At 55.8% G+C, this 17,379-nt stretch overlaps 3 protein-coding genes across 9 annotated transcripts; 2 read left to right on the plus strand and 1 right to left on the minus strand.

The window, feature by feature from the left end:
- The first annotated feature begins 290 nt into the window (after nucleotides 1-290).
- YPEL3 (yippee like 3) lies at nucleotides 291-3,241 on the plus strand. The gene is given in 5 exon segments (XM_032606576.1): nucleotides 291-333; nucleotides 336-532; nucleotides 638-681; nucleotides 893-1,001; nucleotides 2,744-3,241. Coding segments are annotated over 5 exon segments (468 nt in total). The 5' UTR covers nucleotides 291-305; the 3' UTR covers nucleotides 2,834-3,241.
- Nucleotides 3,242-3,290: 49 nt separating this feature from the next.
- TBX6 (T-box transcription factor 6) lies at nucleotides 3,291-8,577 on the plus strand. 4 transcript variants are annotated; one of them, XM_032606572.1, is made up of 8 exons: nucleotides 3,291-3,852; nucleotides 4,325-4,475; nucleotides 4,558-4,792; nucleotides 5,708-6,203; nucleotides 6,281-6,351; nucleotides 7,501-7,574; nucleotides 7,657-7,840; nucleotides 7,938-8,550. In XM_032606572.1, exons 2-8 carry the CDS (start codon nucleotides 4,358-4,360, stop codon nucleotides 8,149-8,151), a joined length of 1,392 nt encoding a protein of 463 aa, XP_032462463.1. In that variant the 5' UTR covers nucleotides 3,291-3,852; nucleotides 4,325-4,357; the 3' UTR covers nucleotides 8,152-8,550. The 4 variants fall into 4 exon arrangements, with proteins under 4 accessions (XP_032462463.1, XP_032462464.1, XP_032462466.1 ...); XM_032606573.1 differs by having other exon boundaries at nucleotides 3,792-3,819; nucleotides 4,309-4,475; XM_032606575.1 differs by lacking the exon at nucleotides 3,291-3,852 and having other exon boundaries at nucleotides 4,171-4,475; nucleotides 5,708-5,975; nucleotides 6,057-6,203; nucleotides 7,938-8,577.
- A 412-nt stretch (nucleotides 8,578-8,989) lies between these two features.
- PPP4C (protein phosphatase 4 catalytic subunit) lies at nucleotides 8,990-16,487 on the minus strand. Of its 4 annotated transcripts, none has more exons than XM_032606386.1 (9): nucleotides 15,949-16,084; nucleotides 13,502-13,606; nucleotides 12,407-12,458; nucleotides 11,826-11,876; nucleotides 11,501-11,602; nucleotides 10,713-10,886; nucleotides 10,494-10,620; nucleotides 9,518-9,707; nucleotides 8,990-9,432 (listed from the first exon to the last, which is right to left on the minus strand). In XM_032606386.1, exons 2-9 carry the CDS (start codon nucleotides 13,543-13,545, stop codon nucleotides 9,303-9,305), a joined length of 870 nt encoding a protein of 289 aa, XP_032462277.1. In that variant the 5' UTR covers nucleotides 13,546-13,606; nucleotides 15,949-16,084; the 3' UTR covers nucleotides 8,990-9,302. The 4 variants fall into 4 exon arrangements, with proteins under 4 accessions (XP_032462277.1, XP_032462279.1, XP_032462278.1 ...); XM_032606384.1 differs by lacking the exon at nucleotides 13,502-13,606 and adding an exon at nucleotides 16,342-16,487 and having other exon boundaries at nucleotides 9,036-9,432; nucleotides 15,949-16,110; XM_032606388.1 differs by lacking the exons at nucleotides 11,501-11,602; nucleotides 13,502-13,606 and adding an exon at nucleotides 16,342-16,487 and having other exon boundaries at nucleotides 15,949-16,110.
- Nucleotides 16,488-17,379: the final 892 nt, after the last annotated feature.

Consider the following 17,379-nt stretch of genomic DNA (forward strand, 5'->3'; position numbering starts at 1 on the left):
CTTAAGGACCATACAATTTCTAACCCCCTCCATGTTCCCCCTAAACGGAGAACTGACAGCTCATCCACTCTAGAGCCCCTTCCTCCAGCTTCAGTTGCCAGGTCAGCGGGGGTGAGGCTGAAAGTAGGTGGGTGACTCATCTTGGGCTCCTCCTAGCCTCAGTTTCCCCATTGATGCAACTTGAGCACTCCTCAGTGAGTCAAAACTCAGATAGCTCTGGCCCCTGGAGAGGCTGCTGGCTCTGGGGAGAGGAGAAAGCAGCCAAGTGTGACAGAGAGAGTCCCCGTGGTCCAGGGCATGCCTGCATGTCTGTGGCCCGGGTCCTGACAGCCCACTCCCTCCGCTGCAGGCACTGGGCTCCCTCTGCTCCCCGTGGGCCGCTCCCCGCGTGGGGCCACTGCCCCTGGCCCCCGCCATGGTGCGGATTTCAAAGCCCAAGACGTTTCAGGCCTACTTGGATGATTGTCACCGGAGGTATAGCTGTGCCCACTGCCGTGCTCACCTGGCCAACCACGACGACCTCATCTCCAAGGTAACCAGGTCACAGCTGGGGCTGGACTGGGAGGCTAGAGGGGCTGCCTGGCAGCTCCCCACCAAGAGCCCTGACATCCTCTCCTTTTTCCCTCCCACCCTTTAGTCCTTCCAGGGTAGTCAGGGGCGTGCCTACCTCTTCAACTCTGTGTGAGTATTCAATCTCCCTTTCTTTCCCTGACCTCTGTTGTGACTTGTGACCCCTGGCATCATACTGAGACTCTCAGAGTCCCCTGGTTTGGGCAGGAAGCTTTGATCGCCTTTCTTTTGGATGCTAAGGACAGACACAGTAGGATACAAGCTAGAGGCGGGCTTTGTGATGGTGGGGACCCTCCCTGGGACTGCCCCCGTGTCCCCACAGGGTGAACGTGGGCTGCGGGCCAGCCGAGGAGCGGGTGCTGCTGACAGGCCTCCATGCTGTTGCTGACATCCACTGCGAAAACTGCAAGACCACTTTGGGCTGGAAATATGTGAGTCAGTGACCTCTGACCCCAGGGTAGCCTTTGACCTGACCTCATATCACTTCCTCCTCACAGCAGTCATGTGGTAGTCTTTCAGGTTTTATAGGCCCAGTTCACCCAAGTCAAACTGTCTTTTCATCCCCAGACCATGTTCTCTTCTCTCACATCCTGCAAGGGCTTTTAGAATTTTTCTCTTAACTCATCCTTCTCCTTACAGGCACAAACATTCTCATTTTAGAGATGAGGATATATAATGAGAATTACCATTTATTGAATGCTTATGTGCCAGGCACTGTTATGTACTTGGCATATCTTATCTCATTCACTCATTACAGCAATCCTGTAGGTAGTCTGTTATTATCTCCACTTTACAGAAGAAGAAAGGAAGGCCCAGAGATGTTAGGTAACTTCCCCAAGGTCACACAGCTGGTAAGTAACAGAATAGGGACCAGAATCCTCGTTTTGTCTTTTTTTTTTTTTTAACGCCAAACCATTGACCCCCAGCTTCTGTTGCCATTCAGAGGATCAGAGTAGTTGCCCAAGACCCCACAGCAACATGGAGCTTGGGTCCATGAGCCTCCTTTTCCACTGCCCTCATTGCCACTGCTGTTGTTCAGGGTCTGATTTCACCACCCTGAGCATCATTTCCTTATCTGGCAGTGGAGGATAAAGCCACCACCTGGCACCCAAAATTGTTACGGGGATCAGATTAGATGCAGCAAAAGAAGATGCTCTTGGGAAACTGCAAGTGACAGGAATCCTCAGGCATCTTTTGGAGCTGTGGTGCCTCTGTGAGGTGGATGCCCCAGGCAGAGACAGAACCGTGACCTGAGTTCACCCCTGGCCCTGCCACAGATTTGCTTTGTGTCTCTGGACAGGTGGTTTGGCCTCTCTGGACCTCAGTAAAATAAAGAAGTAGCCTGATGCAGAGATCAAAAACTCAAGTGCTTGCAGGGCCAAGCAGATGCTGTGGATCTGCAAAAGGGGCAACATAGATCTGGAGAGGGGGTCAGTCTGGCAAACTGGAATGAGCATGGCCTGCCCCGTATTTTACTCTTTGAAAGTTATTTTTATTAAACTCTCTGTTGGCCAAGCAAGACACATGTATAGGCCAAAATTGGCCCTCAGGCTACCAGTTTGTAGTCCCTAGATCTTTTATTTATTTATGATTATTTTTTAAATTAATTAATTAATTTTTGGCTGCATTGGGTCTTCGTTGCTGTGCACGGGCTTTTCTCTAGTTGCGGCGAGGGCGGGCTAATCTTTGTTGCAGTGTGTGGGCTCCTCGTTGCGGTGGCTTCACTTGTTGCGGAGCAAGGGCTCTAGGCTCGCGGACTCTAGAGCACAGGCTCAGTAGTTGTGGCACACGGGCTTAGTTGCTCCGTGGCATGTGGGATCTTCCCGGACCAGGGCTCAAACCCGTGTCCCCTGCATTGGCAGGCGGATTCTTAACCACTGTGCCACCAGGGAAGTCCATCCCTGGATCTTTCAGAACCTTCCATATCCTCTCTGTTGGAGCCAACATTAGCACTTAAAAAGTACCTAGGATTCAGAGAGTTCTGTCTATCCCCTCTTAGTGAGAAACCTGGCCCTGCCATTTACCAGCTTTGTGTCTGTGGGCAGGTGGCTTGGTTTCTCTGGCTGACAGTTTCTTCATATGTAAAATGAGGCCAATCATATCCACTCCCCAACCCCTATTCCTTTTGGTAAGGCCCTAGCTCCAGGGATGACAGCCTCTCCCCTCCTTTCAGGAACAGGCCTTCGAGAGCAGCCAGAAGTACAAAGAGGGGAAGTACATCATTGAACTCAACCACATGATCAAAGACAATGGCTGGGACTGACCCCTGCTCCTGATGCATGTGGCTCCAGCCCTGTCTGGCCGCCAGGGGGCGCCACTGGCTTCCCTTCACCCGAACGGAGCTCTGGACCATCAGGGCCTCTGCAGAGGAAGGATCCAGCTCCTGTACATATATTTTATTGCATGCACTGTGACCTTGGGGGGAGATCAGAAGGTGGACAAGGTGGACGACACCCCCGCACCTCCCTGCGATCTGGCTGGCTTGGATCTCATTTTTAACCCCTTCCTGCCCCGCCTGCCCTATAGATATGGCCTGTGTGCTTCTCTCTTGGCCCCAGTGCACCATCTGCCCTGTGAAATTCTCCTCCCACCGGGCACCTCTTACCCCACACGTGTCTGCTCCCCTTGTTCTGTAGCGTTTGTACATAATAAAACCATGGAGTGGAGACAGCCCCAGGCTCACGTGGAATCCGGGAAGGGGGGGACGCAAATGCAGGTGCCTGCCTCTATAGACCTGTTCCCTTTGAGTCCCAGAAACATGGGGTGGTAGGCACGGCGGCCAAAGCTGGGAGCCTTCGCTCCTGGGGCTCAGCTACCTTCTCTAACACCGGGGGTGGATCTCACTGCAGGTGGAGATTCCCGCGCCCACTCTAGCTCGCTAGGCCTTGACCTCAGCTGATCTGCATCTTCTCAGCCTAAACGTTTTGACGCCGCCTAGGGGCAGCTCTCCTGAGAGGCAACTGCTCCGCGGGTTTCACCGCCCCCCCTCGTCCCAACTACAACTTCCAGCGGCCCCAGCGGCCCCTGCCTGTCTCCTTCGTGCCAAACCTCGGCCCTGGGCCTGCTGGGAAGTGTAGTTCCGAGGGTTCCCCAACGCGGGACCTTCTGGGAAACCCGGGCGTCAGCGGTCAGAGATCGTCGAGCTGTCGGCGTCTTTAAACTTTTGAGACTTGGCCGAGGCTGGAGGTTTTTCAGAATGGGAACCGGGAAGGACTCCAGAGTTCAGGCCTCGTCTGCGGACTCCTCGAGGTCCCCGGTGCCCCGCATTAACAGCAAGCTCTGGTCGCGTCCCTCCAGCCCTGCTCCTTCCCTCCAGTCATGCTTCGTCCCTCCAAGTCTCATCCTCCAAGTGAAGGGGGGGGTCACCTGCCAGAAAAGTCTGGGGCGCCAAGGTCTGCCCCAGGGTCCAGGCCCCGCCCCTCAGTAGCTTATCCCTAGCCGGGGCTCCCCCCGTGGGAACGGGGACCAGCTGGCCGGAAGCGCCAAACTGCGTCCCTGTCGAGCCCCGGGGATCAATCAGGCCGAGGAGTTAATTATGTAATGAGGGGGCAGGGGGTCGGGGCTAATGAAGCCTGGGGGGGAGGGGAGGGTACCCAGGTATCCGGCCCGCTCTCGGACCCCTTCCAGGCCCCAGGGGTCTCCACCCCAGCCTAACTCCAGGGCCCCAAAGAGGGGAGGGGCTGTGATCCTGGGTCTGGAAGGGGCTGAGCTGTGAGCTATAAAGGGGGCATCTCTCAGCACTGGGGCACTCTAGGCAGCGTGACCTGAGGCCAGACAGGACTACTCCATGTACCATCCACGAGAGTTGTACCCCTCCCTGGGGACCGGCTACCGCCTAGGGGCCCCCCAGCCCGGAGCAGATTCCAGCTTTCCGCCTGCCCTGGCAGAGGGCTACCGCTACCCCGGTGAGCAGTGGGAGCAGCTCCTGGGTAGGAACTGGGGTGGAGGCTGTGGCCCTCGGCTGGCTCATTCTCCTCCCATCTCCAGATCTGGACACTCCCAAACTGGATTGCTTCCTCTCCGGGATTGAGGCTGCTCCCCGAACTCTGGCCGCTCCCCCACCTCTACCCCCGCTGCCCCCAACCCTGGGCACTGAGGCGCCTCCTCCAGCCCCAGAGAGCCTTCATCCACTCCCCGGAGTCAGCCTGAGCCTGGACAACCGGGAGTTGTGGAAAGAGTTCAACTCCGTGGGAACAGAGATGATCATCACCAAAGCTGGGAGGTGAGGGGTCTGGGCCAGGGTCCGAAGACCCAGTGTGTTCCTGGTGGGGGTCTCTTGGGAAAGGCAGAGTCCCCGGTGATGGGGCTATGTGTGGCGATTCCTAGGGAGGCTAGAGCTCTGCCTGAGTTCAGAGTGTGACTGTGGCCTGGGTCAGGGGTTCTTCTGTGGCTGGACCAGGGGTCATTCTGTGGCAAGTGTCAAGGGTCAGTCTGTGGAGTCTGTGGCTGGTTTGGGGACTAACCTATGGCAAGGGTCCTAGGTCAGTCTGGGCCAGGGGCAGAAGGTCGGGCTGGGTTATGAGTTAGTACGTGGCCTAGATCAGGGGTCAGTCTGTGCCTAGAGTCAGCATTCAGACTATGACTGGGGTCAAGGGCCAGCCACTGACCAGCATCAGGGAAGTCTGGCCAGGATCAGGGGGTCACCTTGGAGGCAGGGATATGGTCAGTGTGCAGTCTTTATATAGGCCAGGAGCTCAGGCACTAGCGTGGTGAGTCCCCTTTTTATTTTCTCTGAAGCAAGTTTGTCCATCAGCTGTAGATTCTGGTGCTGGAGATGAAGTGAGGAGACCAGGGTGGGGAGCAGAAGGCTCCTGGCAAGATTTCCAGAAGAAAAGTGTGTCACTCCTGCTTCTGCAAATGGAGTTTGAGGGGCCAGGGGTCAGGAGTCCGGACTCTGCTCCTAACCTGCTGTGTGACTCTGGTCAGATCACCTGACCCCGTTGGTCCTGTTTCTCATCTGTAAAATGGGATGAGACAAGCTTATAGCTCTAAGATCCTGCCCTCTAAGTTCTGATTCCGCATCCCTCGATTTTCTGTGACAACTGCGTGAGCCAGTGGCTATGCCTTCTTGTGAGTGCTGTGCCCACCGCTGGCCACTGGGTAGCTCCAGGCCTCTCCCATCTCTTCCCCTGTGCAGGCGCATGTTCCCTGCTTGCCGAGTATCAGTCACTGGCCTGGACCCCGAGGCCCGCTACCTGTTTCTTCTGGATGTGGTTCCGGTGGACGGGGCTCGCTACCGCTGGCAGGGCCGGCGCTGGGAGCCCAGCGGCAAGGCAGAGCCCCGCCTGCCTGACCGCGTTTACATTCATCCTGACTCTCCTGCCACCGGTGCCCACTGGATGCGGCAGCCTGTGTCTTTCCATCGTGTCAAGCTCACCAACAGCACGCTGGACCCCCATGGCCACGTGAGGCCCAGGCTGGGACCCCCGGATAAGGGTTGGGGGTGGGACCAGGGTAGGGGGTCACTCCTGTTTCTTCCCTCCCAGCTGATCTTGCACTCCATGCATAAGTATCAGCCCCGCATACACCTGGTGCGGGCCGCCCAGCTTTGCAGCCAGCACTGGGGGGGCGTTGCCTCCTTCCGCTTCCCCGAGACCATGTTCATCTCCGTGACAGCCTACCAGAACCCACGGGTGAGTGATCCTGCTTGAGGGGGTGGCTGTGCCCTGCCCAGGCTGTGGGAGTTTTGACTCTGGATGTGCACCCCCAGATCACTCAACTGAAGATCGCAGCCAACCCCTTTGCCAAGGGCTTCCGGGAGAATGGCAGAAACTGTAAGAGGTGGGCATCATTCATTCATTCATTCACTCGTTCATTCATCGAATGTTTATTAATCGTCCACTGTGTGCCAGGCACTGTGCTGGATGCCAGGAACACAATGTAAGTAAAAGCATGTATTCACTCACTGATTTGACAAATACTTATTTAGCACCAGCTTATGTGCCAGGCACAGTTCTAGGCAGTGAGGATGCAATAGTGAACAAACCAAAGCCCCTGCCCTCATGGAACTGATGATACTCTAGTGGGCAGAGTAGACAAGAGAAATAAATATATAATATGTTAGGAGTAAGTTCTAAGGAGAAAAGAAAGCAAGCGAGGATCAGAAGGACTGGAGAGAGGTATTTATTAGATAAGAGGCCTGGAAATGCCTCACGAAGTGGACATTTGAGAAAAGACTCGGAGGAAGTACGGGAGGGAGCCAGGTGGATATCTGGGAACATGCCAGGGCCCTGAGGTGGGAGCGTGCCTGCGGTACGGTGGGTGTGGAGTGAGAGAGGTGATGGGTAGCCAGGTTATGGTGGGCTGTAAAGGTTTCATTCGTTAGGACACTGGCTTCTAACTAACCCCTTCAGAGCTGGCCCTTGCCCTCAAGACACTTAGAATCAGGCAGAAGAGATAGATATTAATTCAAGGATCACCCTAACAAATGTAACAGTATCACTCTCGACAAAGGTTATCAGGGAGGGCGTGTGGTGCCGTGGCAAGTCAGGAGGGCTCCTTTGAGGAAGTTATGCTTGAACTGAGACAAGGAGGAGTAAAGCAGGTGAAGAGGGGACAGACGGGGATTCCAGAGTGTGGCTGAAAGGCAGCTAGTGGAGATGGGCAGAGTGAACAAGGTGGCATGAGCTGGGATCAGACCGTGCCCTGGCCTTGTTGCTTGGGAAGGAGTCTCCATGGATTCTAAATGCAATAGGAAACCATTAGAAAGTTGTAAGTGGGGAATAAATCCCAGCTCTGCTATTTCCTAGTCATTTAATTCTCTGGCCTTCCATTTCTTCTGTAAAATGGGTATAAAGTGGCACCTACCTGATAGGGTCCCTGGGTGAAATGCCTGGCACCTGGTAAGTGCTCTTATTACCATCATCACCATCACCATTATCATCATCGTCATCGTCATCATCATCAATCATCATCATCACTGTTCCCCAGGGAGCGAGACGCCCGTGTGAAGAGGAAACTGCGGGGCCCAGAGCCAGTAGCCACAGCGACCTATGGGAGTGGAGGTGAGTGTAGGCCCAGTGGTGATGGGGCCAGGCCTGAGATGCTGATCCTCCTTAGCCCACACTGTCCCTTCTGTCTCTCCAGATGCACCGGGTGGTCCCTGTGATTCCACACTGGGTGGGGACGCTCGTGAGTCAGATCCAGAGCAGGCCCCAGCGCCCGGGGAAGCTGCCCCGGCCCCAGCTCCTCCCTGTGGTGGCCCCAGTGCTGAGGCCTACCTTCTGCACCCTGCAGCTTTCCACGGGGCCCCTGGTCACCTTCCGACCAGGTGAGTGGGACAAGGGCACAGGGCTGGGCTCTTCCGGGCTGGGCTCTTCCAGGCTGGGGATCCCTCTCACCTGTTCTGATTCCCCTCTGCACTTCAGGAACCCCAGCTTCCCTGAGGCTCCAGACTCTGGGCGCCCAGCCCCCTACTCAGCTGCCTTCCTGGAGCTGCAGCCCGGGCCACCAGGCTCAGGATACCCAGCAGCGGCACCCCCAGCGTCCTTTGCCTCGCACTTCCTCCAAGGCGGCCCCTTCCCTCTGCCCTACCCTGGGCCTGGGGCTTACCTGGATGTGGGCTCCAAACCAATGTACTGAGCCTTTGCTAAGCCCCTCTGCCTCCCTCCCCATCTTCCATCACAAACCTCCAGTTCCCCTCCCCCAGGCCTGTTGCCCCCTCACTTCCACTGGCCCCATCCCCCAAGCCAAATGGCTGCCTCGGGCCTCCCCCACCCCACTTCACACTTTGATTTCACTCCTACCCCCCTCTGGCTTCAAAGCTCTGGCTAAGCCGCTGGGAGTCCAGCTGGGGCCAGCTTCCCCTTCCCGGCTCTCACCTCAGTGTGAATGGAGGGAGGCTCTGCCTGGCCAAATGGGACCTGGGACCAGCACTCCCACCTCCCAGCCTCACCCTTGGGCCCGGCAAATTCTACCCCCTCGCCCCAGTGCAAGCCACGCCGGTCTCTTCTCAGGACTAGAGTATCTTTTGTTAATAAAACTCAGAAGACATCAGTGTTCTGGAAACATTGGGCTGATGGTGTTCGGCCCGAGTGGGGCTGTGTGAGCACAGGTTCTGTGAGGAGACCCAGGCCCCAGTCTAGACTTGTCATTTCCAGCTGCTTGACCTTGTGCGTGTAAATCAACACTCTGGGCCTGTTTCCTCTTCAGGAAAACGGGGGAATCAGTGTCTTGACACTCAATGTTCTGAGAATTAAGTAGGGCTGCCTGAGAACCCGCCCCTCTACCTAGCACTCAGGAAGCCCTCGGGAGCGGTCACTGTCACTGGATGGAGACCAGGATGCTCTGGGCAAGTTGACTGGCCTGAGCCACACCTTGCTGGCAGGACTGGGGTTCCAGGGCAGTCAATGTCCTGACGTCTACCAGGCTGCACTGGCACCACTGCTCATCCCCAATCAATTCTGACACAAACCCAAAGACCATTTTTCTTCTTTTATTAGATTTTTTCTTTTTTTTTTTTTTTCTTCTCAAAATTTTTATCTAAAAACAAACAAAAAAAAAGAAAAAAAAGAAAAAAAATTATTGGAAACTTCACGGTTCAAGTGGGGAGACACAGGAGGAGGAACATGGAGCCAAGGCTCCAAGCCTCTCCAGAAAAGTCCTCACCCGCGAAGTGCCCTCTTTTGGGGGGACACCATAGCCGGGGACAGCCCCCCAGCCTTCGTCTGAAGAGGGCAGAGTCACAGTGGTCCAGGGGCCAGAGGGGCTGGAGGGGGCAGGGGCCAAAGGGGTCACAGGAAGTAGTCAGCCACGGGCTTTTTGGAGGGGATGCCCCGTGTCTCTTGGGGAGCGGCCTCAAAGATGATGAAATCTTTCTGGAGATGCTCGTCCAGCTCCAAGATGGCTGCCACATTCCCACAGCTGGAAGTCGGAGGGCAGCAGTGTTAAAGGAGCGGGTCGGGTCAGCCTAGATCCCCCCCTCGACCTCCCAGCCCAGGCAGCTCACCGGTAGCAGTAGTTGGGTGCCGACCACACAGTGAGTACAGTCTCGTTGAAGTGCCACTTGTAACCTTCCATCACCAGTTGGTGGGCGCGGCAGATCATGTCAATGTCGTTGGCTGCATTGAACTGGGCCACCACGTCACTGCCAAATAGGTAGCCAGCCCCACGGGGGCTCACGCCCCAGCCTGTTGTGTCTGAGGCAGATGAGGGTAGGGATGCCGAGAGGGTGTCTTCAGGGCATCAGTGGCTATCCGCGGCCCTTTGCAGGAGAGTGCCCTGTCCCTCCCCCAGTTAGGCCTGTGCAGCAGGAGCACAGGGCCCAAATGCGTTGAGGGAGCCTGGGGGCAGGACAGCAAATGCTGAAGCAGATAAGCTCCAAAGAAGAAAGAATTTCCTGATAGTTGAGCCACCTCACCATCAGGGTGACCATGTAATTTACTGTCCAAACAGGTACACACAAGAGCGAAAGGAGGTGCTGACGGTAACCACACCAGGACAGCACCTGTGACCCCGGGCTGCCCAGCCGGCGGGGAGGTAGTAACAGGGCAGCGAGGGGCTGCTGTTACAGCACAAGAGCCCTAGACGGGGATGAGGAGGCTTGGCTTTCATCCCGGCTCTGCTCCATACTAGCTGAGGAGGCCCACAAAGTGGGGGGTCCTCAGGGGGCTACCATTCTGGGAGTCTGACCTCTGCGGAAGCCCCTTCACATTCAGGGAGCCGATGATTTTGTCCTCAACAAGCCCCTGAGCAATGACAATCATCCCCACCAATCCCCCAGCTCAAAGCACCCAGCTCCCCATGTTCTCCTCCTCCTCAAGGGTGCCAGCCAGTTGGCCATCAAGCACGGACGCCAGTGAGGACCAGCCCCGCTCTGCTCTGCCCCAAACTCACCGGCTCGGGCTGTCCCTTCAAGGCACCTGCTTTAACCACAGGACCCCCTCAGTCACCCACTAAACTAGGAGTAGAGCTCCTGCCCTCACCTTCAGGGTCGGACCAGAGCAGGTCACACATGGGCCCGTCATGAGGCACCTCTTGCTTTCGGTCAATTGTCCGGATCTGGTCCAGTGTCTGGATGGAGGGGGAAAGGCCCCCGTGCACACAGAAGATCTACAGGGGAGAGCGAGACAGGTGGGAAGGGAGGCTGAGGCCCAGCGCCTCTTCCATCTCTCCCATCCCCGGGAGCTGTGTGGCGGGCCTACCTTGCCATCGATGATGGCCGACAGGCTGAGGTAGTCAAAGATCTCAGTGCAGTAGCGCCACACGGTCACCGAGCCGTACTTGCGCAGACACTCGTCATAAAAGCCGTAGACCTGGGTGATCTGACGGCTTTCGTGGTTGCCCCGGATCAGGGTGATGCGGTCAGGATAGCGAACCTGGAGGTAGGCACCATGCCAGGCCTGGGGTCGAGGCTCTGTCTCATGCTCCTAGATGTCCTCACATCTGCCAGCCCCGCTCCATCCTCATCACTACTGCCGTGGCCCAGATTCATGTCACCTCTGCCTGAACTGTGTTACATCCACCTCACACACTCCCAGTCCCTCCTCCAGAGGATGCAAAGCTGAATCCTCTCCCACCTCCTGCCCCCCTCACATCAACTACAAACCTAATGGCCCCTCCTTCATCCACCAGGTACAGACCAAGCCCTTAGCGAGACACTCAGAGCACTTTGTCATCTGGTCCCTTACAGCCTCTCTCCCCCAATGGATAATGCACCCAGCTGAACTCAACTCCTTGCCACTTCCTGAACTGGATGAGCCTCTATTTCCTCCCCTACAATGCCGTCCCTCTGACCTCATCCTCCCGGGGCCCAATCAGATGTCCCCAAGTCAAGGAAAGCTTCTCTGACCACCCAAGCAGAATGTGTCCGTCACCAGCAGCACAGCTCAAGAGTTGGGGGTGGATGGGCAGGAGATGAGGGCAGAAAGGATGCAGACAGGTCAGGCCTGAGGTGGCCCAGGTCTGGGGTCCAGAAGTCGGGGGGTCCCACCTTAAGTGCCAGCAGCAGGAGGAACGTTTCGACACTGTAGAAACCACGATCCACAAAGTCCCCCATGAAGAGGTAGTTAGTCTCAGGGACATCGCCTCCCACCTGGGGAGGGAGGAAGAAGGTTCTGCTTGGTCCTAAACTGTCCCCGACCCACTGTGGTGGCCCATTTCCAGTCAAGTCGAGGCCCTTCTTTCACAATGGGCCCACCTGACTAGGGGCCTCTGGCCTCCACTCCACTCACCAAACTCGAAAGTTTCCACTCTCAGTTAAAGAGGTCTTCCAGTCATCCCCCAGGTCACCTTTCCCATTGTTTCCCCACACTCACTCTGAACAGCTCCTTGAGGTCATAGAATTGTCCATGGATGTCACCGCATACCTGGAAGTGAGAAAGCAGGTCGAAACTCAACAGTCCGAAAGCCTCTGCTACCAGGGGCTATCCTTCAAAACACCCACTGCTTGAGAAGATCCTTATCTCTCTCGGCTAAGCCTCTGCTTCTCAGGGCCAAAAATCTACTCTCCTACTCCAATCCCCCCATCCCGCACTGAGTGCCAACTATTCTGGGGGTAAGAGCTAGAGCCAATTCTTTCCAGCTAGACCTGCAGCTCCCAGAGGACCTGGCCCCCTCCTCTCCCTACTCCCCACCAGGCACCCAGAATAAAGTCACTAATAACACATAGGAACACATGGAGTCATCACTCACCAAACTGAGTTCTTCTGCCCTGGTCAAGAGCATCCCTCCAACGACTCCAAAGACCCTGCCCATAACAGCCAATTCTTCTAGCAAAGCTCCCCTGAAGATGGGGCTCTCAGGGATGAGGGGTAGACCTCAGAGCCCACAAGATTAACGGGAATGACCACGTGCCTAAAAGACCAAGCCAGGCTGTGGAGGGACAGCGGGTACTCACTGTGACTGGCGAGTCCACCCTCTGCACGTTGCTCTCCTCCACCAAGATCTCTCTGGAGACAGGAGAAGACCAGGGTCACCAAAGCCGAGCCAGCCCAACCCTATTCCTGACCTTTTCTGCGGGGTAGGGGAGGATATGAGGCTGTCCTTGAACCTCTAGGGGGCAGGTCGGAGGTGTGCAATTTCCCCAGGATAGCCTGACCACGGCCCCACTGCTCGAGACCCTTCTGTGTGTGGCTCCCTGCTGCCAACAGGCCAAAGCCCAAGCTCTTGTTCAGCCTTTGCAAGGAGTCTGGGACTTTCCCGACCTTGACCCTCCATGCTGCTCCCTTTCACACAGCCAGCGCTTACTCCCAGAAAACAGATGTCCTCCTCCTCCTCTCCACAGGGCCCTCTGCTCAGAGACCGTGCCCTTGGCTGAGCTCTTACAGCCCTTCTCTCCCCACCACAGGGGCCTCCTCCCGGACTGTCCCAAGTCATAGGGGTGGTGCCCTGGGCAGGCCGGCCGTCGGAGGCACCTTCAAAGTGATATGCTGTTGATGCTTTTCTATTATTTATTTAGAGGAAGTGAGGACTTTGTCCTCCCTTTCTCCTTGCAGTGCAGTCAACTTCTACCTGAGTGAGCTTGACATGAAATTGCTTTGTCCGTTACAGACACCTAATAGTAAGTAGTGCCGTGTTTCTAGATTTTGTCCTTGATGATCACAGCAGCCGTGAACACTTCAGTTCATACCACGTGCCAGGACGGTAGTAAGAGCTCTGCACAGATGAGGCAGGTAATCAAACCACCACCCTCGAAGGCAGGCACTGTGATGACTCCTATGGCTCAGATGAAGAAAGCGGCCCGTCACACAGGCAGAAACTGAACCTAGGCAGCCTGCTCCAGAGTGTGGCCCTTACCAAGCTAGTCTGACGTGGGAGGCACTTGCTCAGCCCTCTCTCTCTGCCAGTTCCCTCCCACAAGACCAGGAGTTCCCTGGGCTTAGGGTGCTCTGTACAACTAAGGTGGCTCCAGGGAGGTGTGCCTCGGTTTCCAGGAGTGGCAGGAGGCACTGGCGGTGGCCCAAGGGGCCAAACAGCAGCAAGGCTCTCCCACCTGTACTGCGTCTTGTGCCAAACATCCGCCACGTGACTGCTCATTAGGACCTTTCCAACTGACTCGGGAGGTTCTTTCCATCCTCATCTGACAAAGGAACTGAGGCTTTAGAGAAAAAAGGGGCAGAATCGAGGTCACAAAGCTGGAGAGTGGCTGAATTGGAACCTCAGGGACCCAATTTCCTGAGACTTTATACCAGCCCCTTCCACAGACTCTGGGTTGCAACCTACCTCAGTGCCAGCAAGGCCTCAGCACAGCGTGGGAACCAGGCCCCAGCTCTGTTACCTGCAGCACATCACCAGCCCTCGCAGGGCTCACACCTGCTCACCTTCACTTCCACAACGAACACTGCCGACCAAAGCGCCAGACCCTGACCCTGGATATGAAGAATCTCATGCAGGCTCCGTAAGGATTTCAAAGACTTGGAGATGTAGAGTGACTTGACCAGGGTCACACTGTTTATAGGTGACAAGGCTATACTTCATACCGAAGACCACCCCCGATTCAAAACCCTCGGCCGTTCTAATGTGCTGATGTTTTTCACAAGAGCAAATTCAGCTCCCAGGCCTCTGTAGTTCCAAGGTTTTGAGCCTCCATACCCTCTGAGCAAGCAAAAGCTCCTGACACGACCAGCCTCAGCCTGGGCCCCTGGTGGGTCCTCAGGAGGCCATGGCCAGGTGATAGAGTTGGTCCTCCTCTAGATTGGGCCTGGGATAACAATGGCCACCTCAGGCCTGAGCCTAATACCTCCAAGCTCCATCTTAGGAGCTGGGCAGGACCCTTCCACCCTTCAGTAGCCCCCTGCTGCCTCTCACAGAGTCTAAATGTCTGTCTGCCTGGCTGTCAGTGAGCGTGGAGTCAAAGACCTGGATCCAAAACCAGGCTCCCCGCCCATCAGCTGTGAGACCAGGGGCAAGACATTATCTTCTCTGAGGCTCAGTGTCCTCTCTGTGAAAAACTCACCCCATGCCCTGCCTATTCCACAGGGCTGCAAAGAGCAATGAAGACTGAATACATGACGAGCCACAGATGAGCATTTAAAAGCAGGCCCTGCCTGTTCACCAAATCCATGCAGGACCTGTCCGGCTGTTACAGGTTTGTATGGGGCAAAGCCAAGCAAAGAGCCCGACGGCCACTTTCTCTCTGGCTGGCCTTGGTCAAATCACTAGGCTTCAAGGAGTCACAGCTTCCTGTTCTGTAAAATGGGCCTAATAATTCCAACCTCACAGGACGGCTGTGGGAAGGAAATGGATATAAGTTCTTTGCCAGTATAAGGCCAGGCTAACAGTGGGCCTGTTGTTCCATCAATGTGGGGTAGTTCTGCTGGCACTATCCCCACAATTCTCCAGCATGGTGGAAGCCACGGAAAGTTCCTCAGGAGGCAGGTAACTGGTCTCCTCACCGCTGCCCACACATCTCAGGGCTCCACTCCTATTCTCATCCTGCTAGGAATGCCCTTCCTCACTGGGCCTGCCCCCATCAGCCATCCAAATTATTTTCACCTTTCAAGGCCACCTTCTCTTACAATCCTTCTCTAATAACTTCTGTCCGTACCAGCATTGCCCTCTTCCTACAAAATAATTTCAGTAACACCCAACGTTTGTCCAGCACTTACATTTTACCAAAGCCTATGCTAAGCACACCCCAAGCACCAACCATCTTATAGAGTACTATTATCCCCACATGAAGAAACGGAGTCTCAGAGACCTCAACATCACCAACACAGCGAGGAAGTTGGCAGAGCTTATTCCAACCTAGTGCCATCATATTCCCGAACCTGGTTCTTAATCACTACATCACCCTACTTGCCACAGAACTGAGTTGGGCCTCCCTCCACACCTTGCTTAATTCTACTCTGGCTTATTGGCTACTATTTCCTAGGCTCCCACAATAAATATGAGAGTGATCCAACTCCACTTTCTTGCATTATGGCCCGAAAAGGGACAGGACATGGAGAACTGGCTTCACGATCCATCCCTTAATTGCTGAATATGAGAGTCCTCACCTGTAAGACAGGATCAATTCCATCCACCTTTTAGGGTTGTTATTGGAATTAAAAGAACACTGTAAACCACAGAGTCTTTAGCTTTTCTGCCTTGAACTCCTGTTCTTGCTGACACTCCCTTTTATCATCTTATTCTTCGAGGTCTATCCCAAAGTTCCTCCAAGAAACGTTCTCTGTTCCCCCCCCCAGACAGACAGGGTTGTTTCCCTGAGCTTCCTAAGTACTTTCTGTAACTAACTCCACTGAAAACACATCATCTAATACTTCAAGTGACTTCATCCAGGTCTGTCTTCCCCCAACAGGCTGGCTGCTCCTCGAGAGAAGAGGCCCTATTCCGCTTCCTCCAGGAAAGCTTCCAGGAGGAGCCAGGCCCAAAGTTCTCAGCTGGATTTGCCCCAGGCCGGAACCCCAGGCCTCTCCTCCCCGGAGCCACAGGACTCACCTAGCCTTAGCGCACAGGGCCTTAACTTCGCTCTCCTTGATGAGCTCGCAGCGCCGCAGCTGCTCGATCTGCCGGTCCAGGTCGCTGATCTCCGCCATGGCCCACCCCCCGGCGCGGGTCAGAGCCGGGGCCGCCGCCCCCTCCGCACCGCACAGGGGTCTCCTGGGGAAGGCGAAGACAAGCCCGCGGATCAGAGTGTCCCTAGGGGGCGCCGGGTCGGGGTCGGGGGCAACTCGATTCTGGAGCTGGCCCGGCCTCCCCACTCCCGCCTCCCCTCACATCGGCTCCCGGGCCCCCAGCGTCCCACAGGCCGGGCAGCACCCCCGCTAACTCCCGTCGAGCCCAAAGGGCCCGCGCTGGGGACGGTGGCCTAGAGGGGTCTCAGACTATTACCGCCGCGGCAACTCCGGCTCCGGCTCCCGGGGGTCCCTGTCTTCCTCCTTCCCTCCGCTTTGGGCCGCCGCCACCACCGCTTCCACTTCCGGCCCCGCCGCGGAAGCAGAGGAAGACTAGTTCCGCCGCGTGCCGGACGTGGCGTCATACACACACTCCCCCTCCCACGCCGCGCCCTTACCCCACCCCCTCAAGCCTGGGAATGGAAATGAGCCCAAGGAACCGGATGTCGGCAACAAGCGGACGGAAGTGATTGTGGGCTAAGCCGATTGGCGCTGCGAGGGATGTTGGGGACCTCAGTCCTGTCCACCCATCTCAGTGAGGGATACTGGAGCTGAGCCGGGACGCCACCCTGTAACTTTAAGTTACACGTTTTTGTTCACCTGTTTTAGCAGGCCTCCCCCATTACAATCCCTGAGGGATGGAACTTTGCCCTGTTAACACTTGCAGCCCCAGTGCTTACTTTGAACAAGGCCTGGAACAGTTGGCATACAGAAGTATTCGTTCAATGGTGAAGGAATTCCAGTCCGGATCTCTTTCCAGGGCCCCACAGAAGTCTCTGCTGTGGAGGACCTCCGAAATTAGAAGTGGAGGAGTCCACCTTCCCCACACCAAGTCTATACCTCAGTTAACATGACCTCCCCGATTCCAGAATGGTCCCTTTGAAACCCCTCAGCTGCTTATTGTCTGCAGTTTTACTTTTTTTTTAGAGGAGGAAACTGGCTTAAAAAGGTTAAGTAACTTGTTCATGGTTGCATAGCTAAGAACTTTGGGTTTGAATGGAAGTTGAAGTTTTTGTTTGTTTGGCTGTGTTGGGTCTTCGTTGCTGCCCGCAGGCTTTCTCTAGTTGCGGTGAGCAGGGGCTACTCTTCATTGCAGTGCGCGGACTTATTGCGCTGGCTTTTCTTGTGGAGCACAGTACGCCGGCTTCAGTAGTTGTGGCTTGCGGGCTCTAGGGCGCACGCAGGCTCAGCAGTTGTGGCGCACGGGCTTAGTTGCTCCGCGGCATGTGGGATCATCCCGGTCCAGGGCTCGAAC

This window comes from Phocoena sinus, chromosome 15, assembly GCF_008692025.1.
Source record: "Phocoena sinus isolate mPhoSin1 chromosome 15, mPhoSin1.pri, whole genome shotgun sequence".
Taxonomy (NCBI): Eukaryota; Metazoa; Chordata; class Mammalia; order Artiodactyla; family Phocoenidae; genus Phocoena; species Phocoena sinus.

What these genes read in the sequence shown, in the direction of transcription:
- TBX6 (XM_032606572.1), top strand. Translation starts at nt 4,358, where the DNA reads ATGTACCATCCACGAGAGTTGTACCCCTCCCTGGGGACCGGCTACCGC. An exon ending in AGAGGGCTACCGCTACCCCG is followed by an intron (nt 4,476 to 4,557) that starts GTGAGCAGTGGG and finishes TCCCATCTCCAG; the next exon opens with ATCTGGACACTCCCAAACTG. An exon ending in CCTGGTCACCTTCCGACCAG is followed by an intron (nt 7,841 to 7,937) that starts GTGAGTGGGACA and finishes TCTGCACTTCAG; the next exon opens with GAACCCCAGCTTCCCTGAGG.
- PPP4C (XM_032606384.1), bottom strand. Translation starts at nt 16,046, where the DNA reads ATGGCGGAGATCAGCGACCTGGACCGGCAGATCGAGCAGCTGCGGCGC. An exon ending in GCTCTGGTCCGACCCTGAAG is followed by an intron (nt 9,708 to 10,493) that starts GTGAGGGCAGGA and finishes CATCTGCCTCAG; the next exon opens with ACACAACAGGCTGGGGCGTG. An exon ending in GCACCCAACTACTGCTACCG is followed by an intron (nt 9,433 to 9,517) that starts GTGAGCTGCCTG and finishes TCCGACTTCCAG; the next exon opens with CTGTGGGAATGTGGCAGCCA.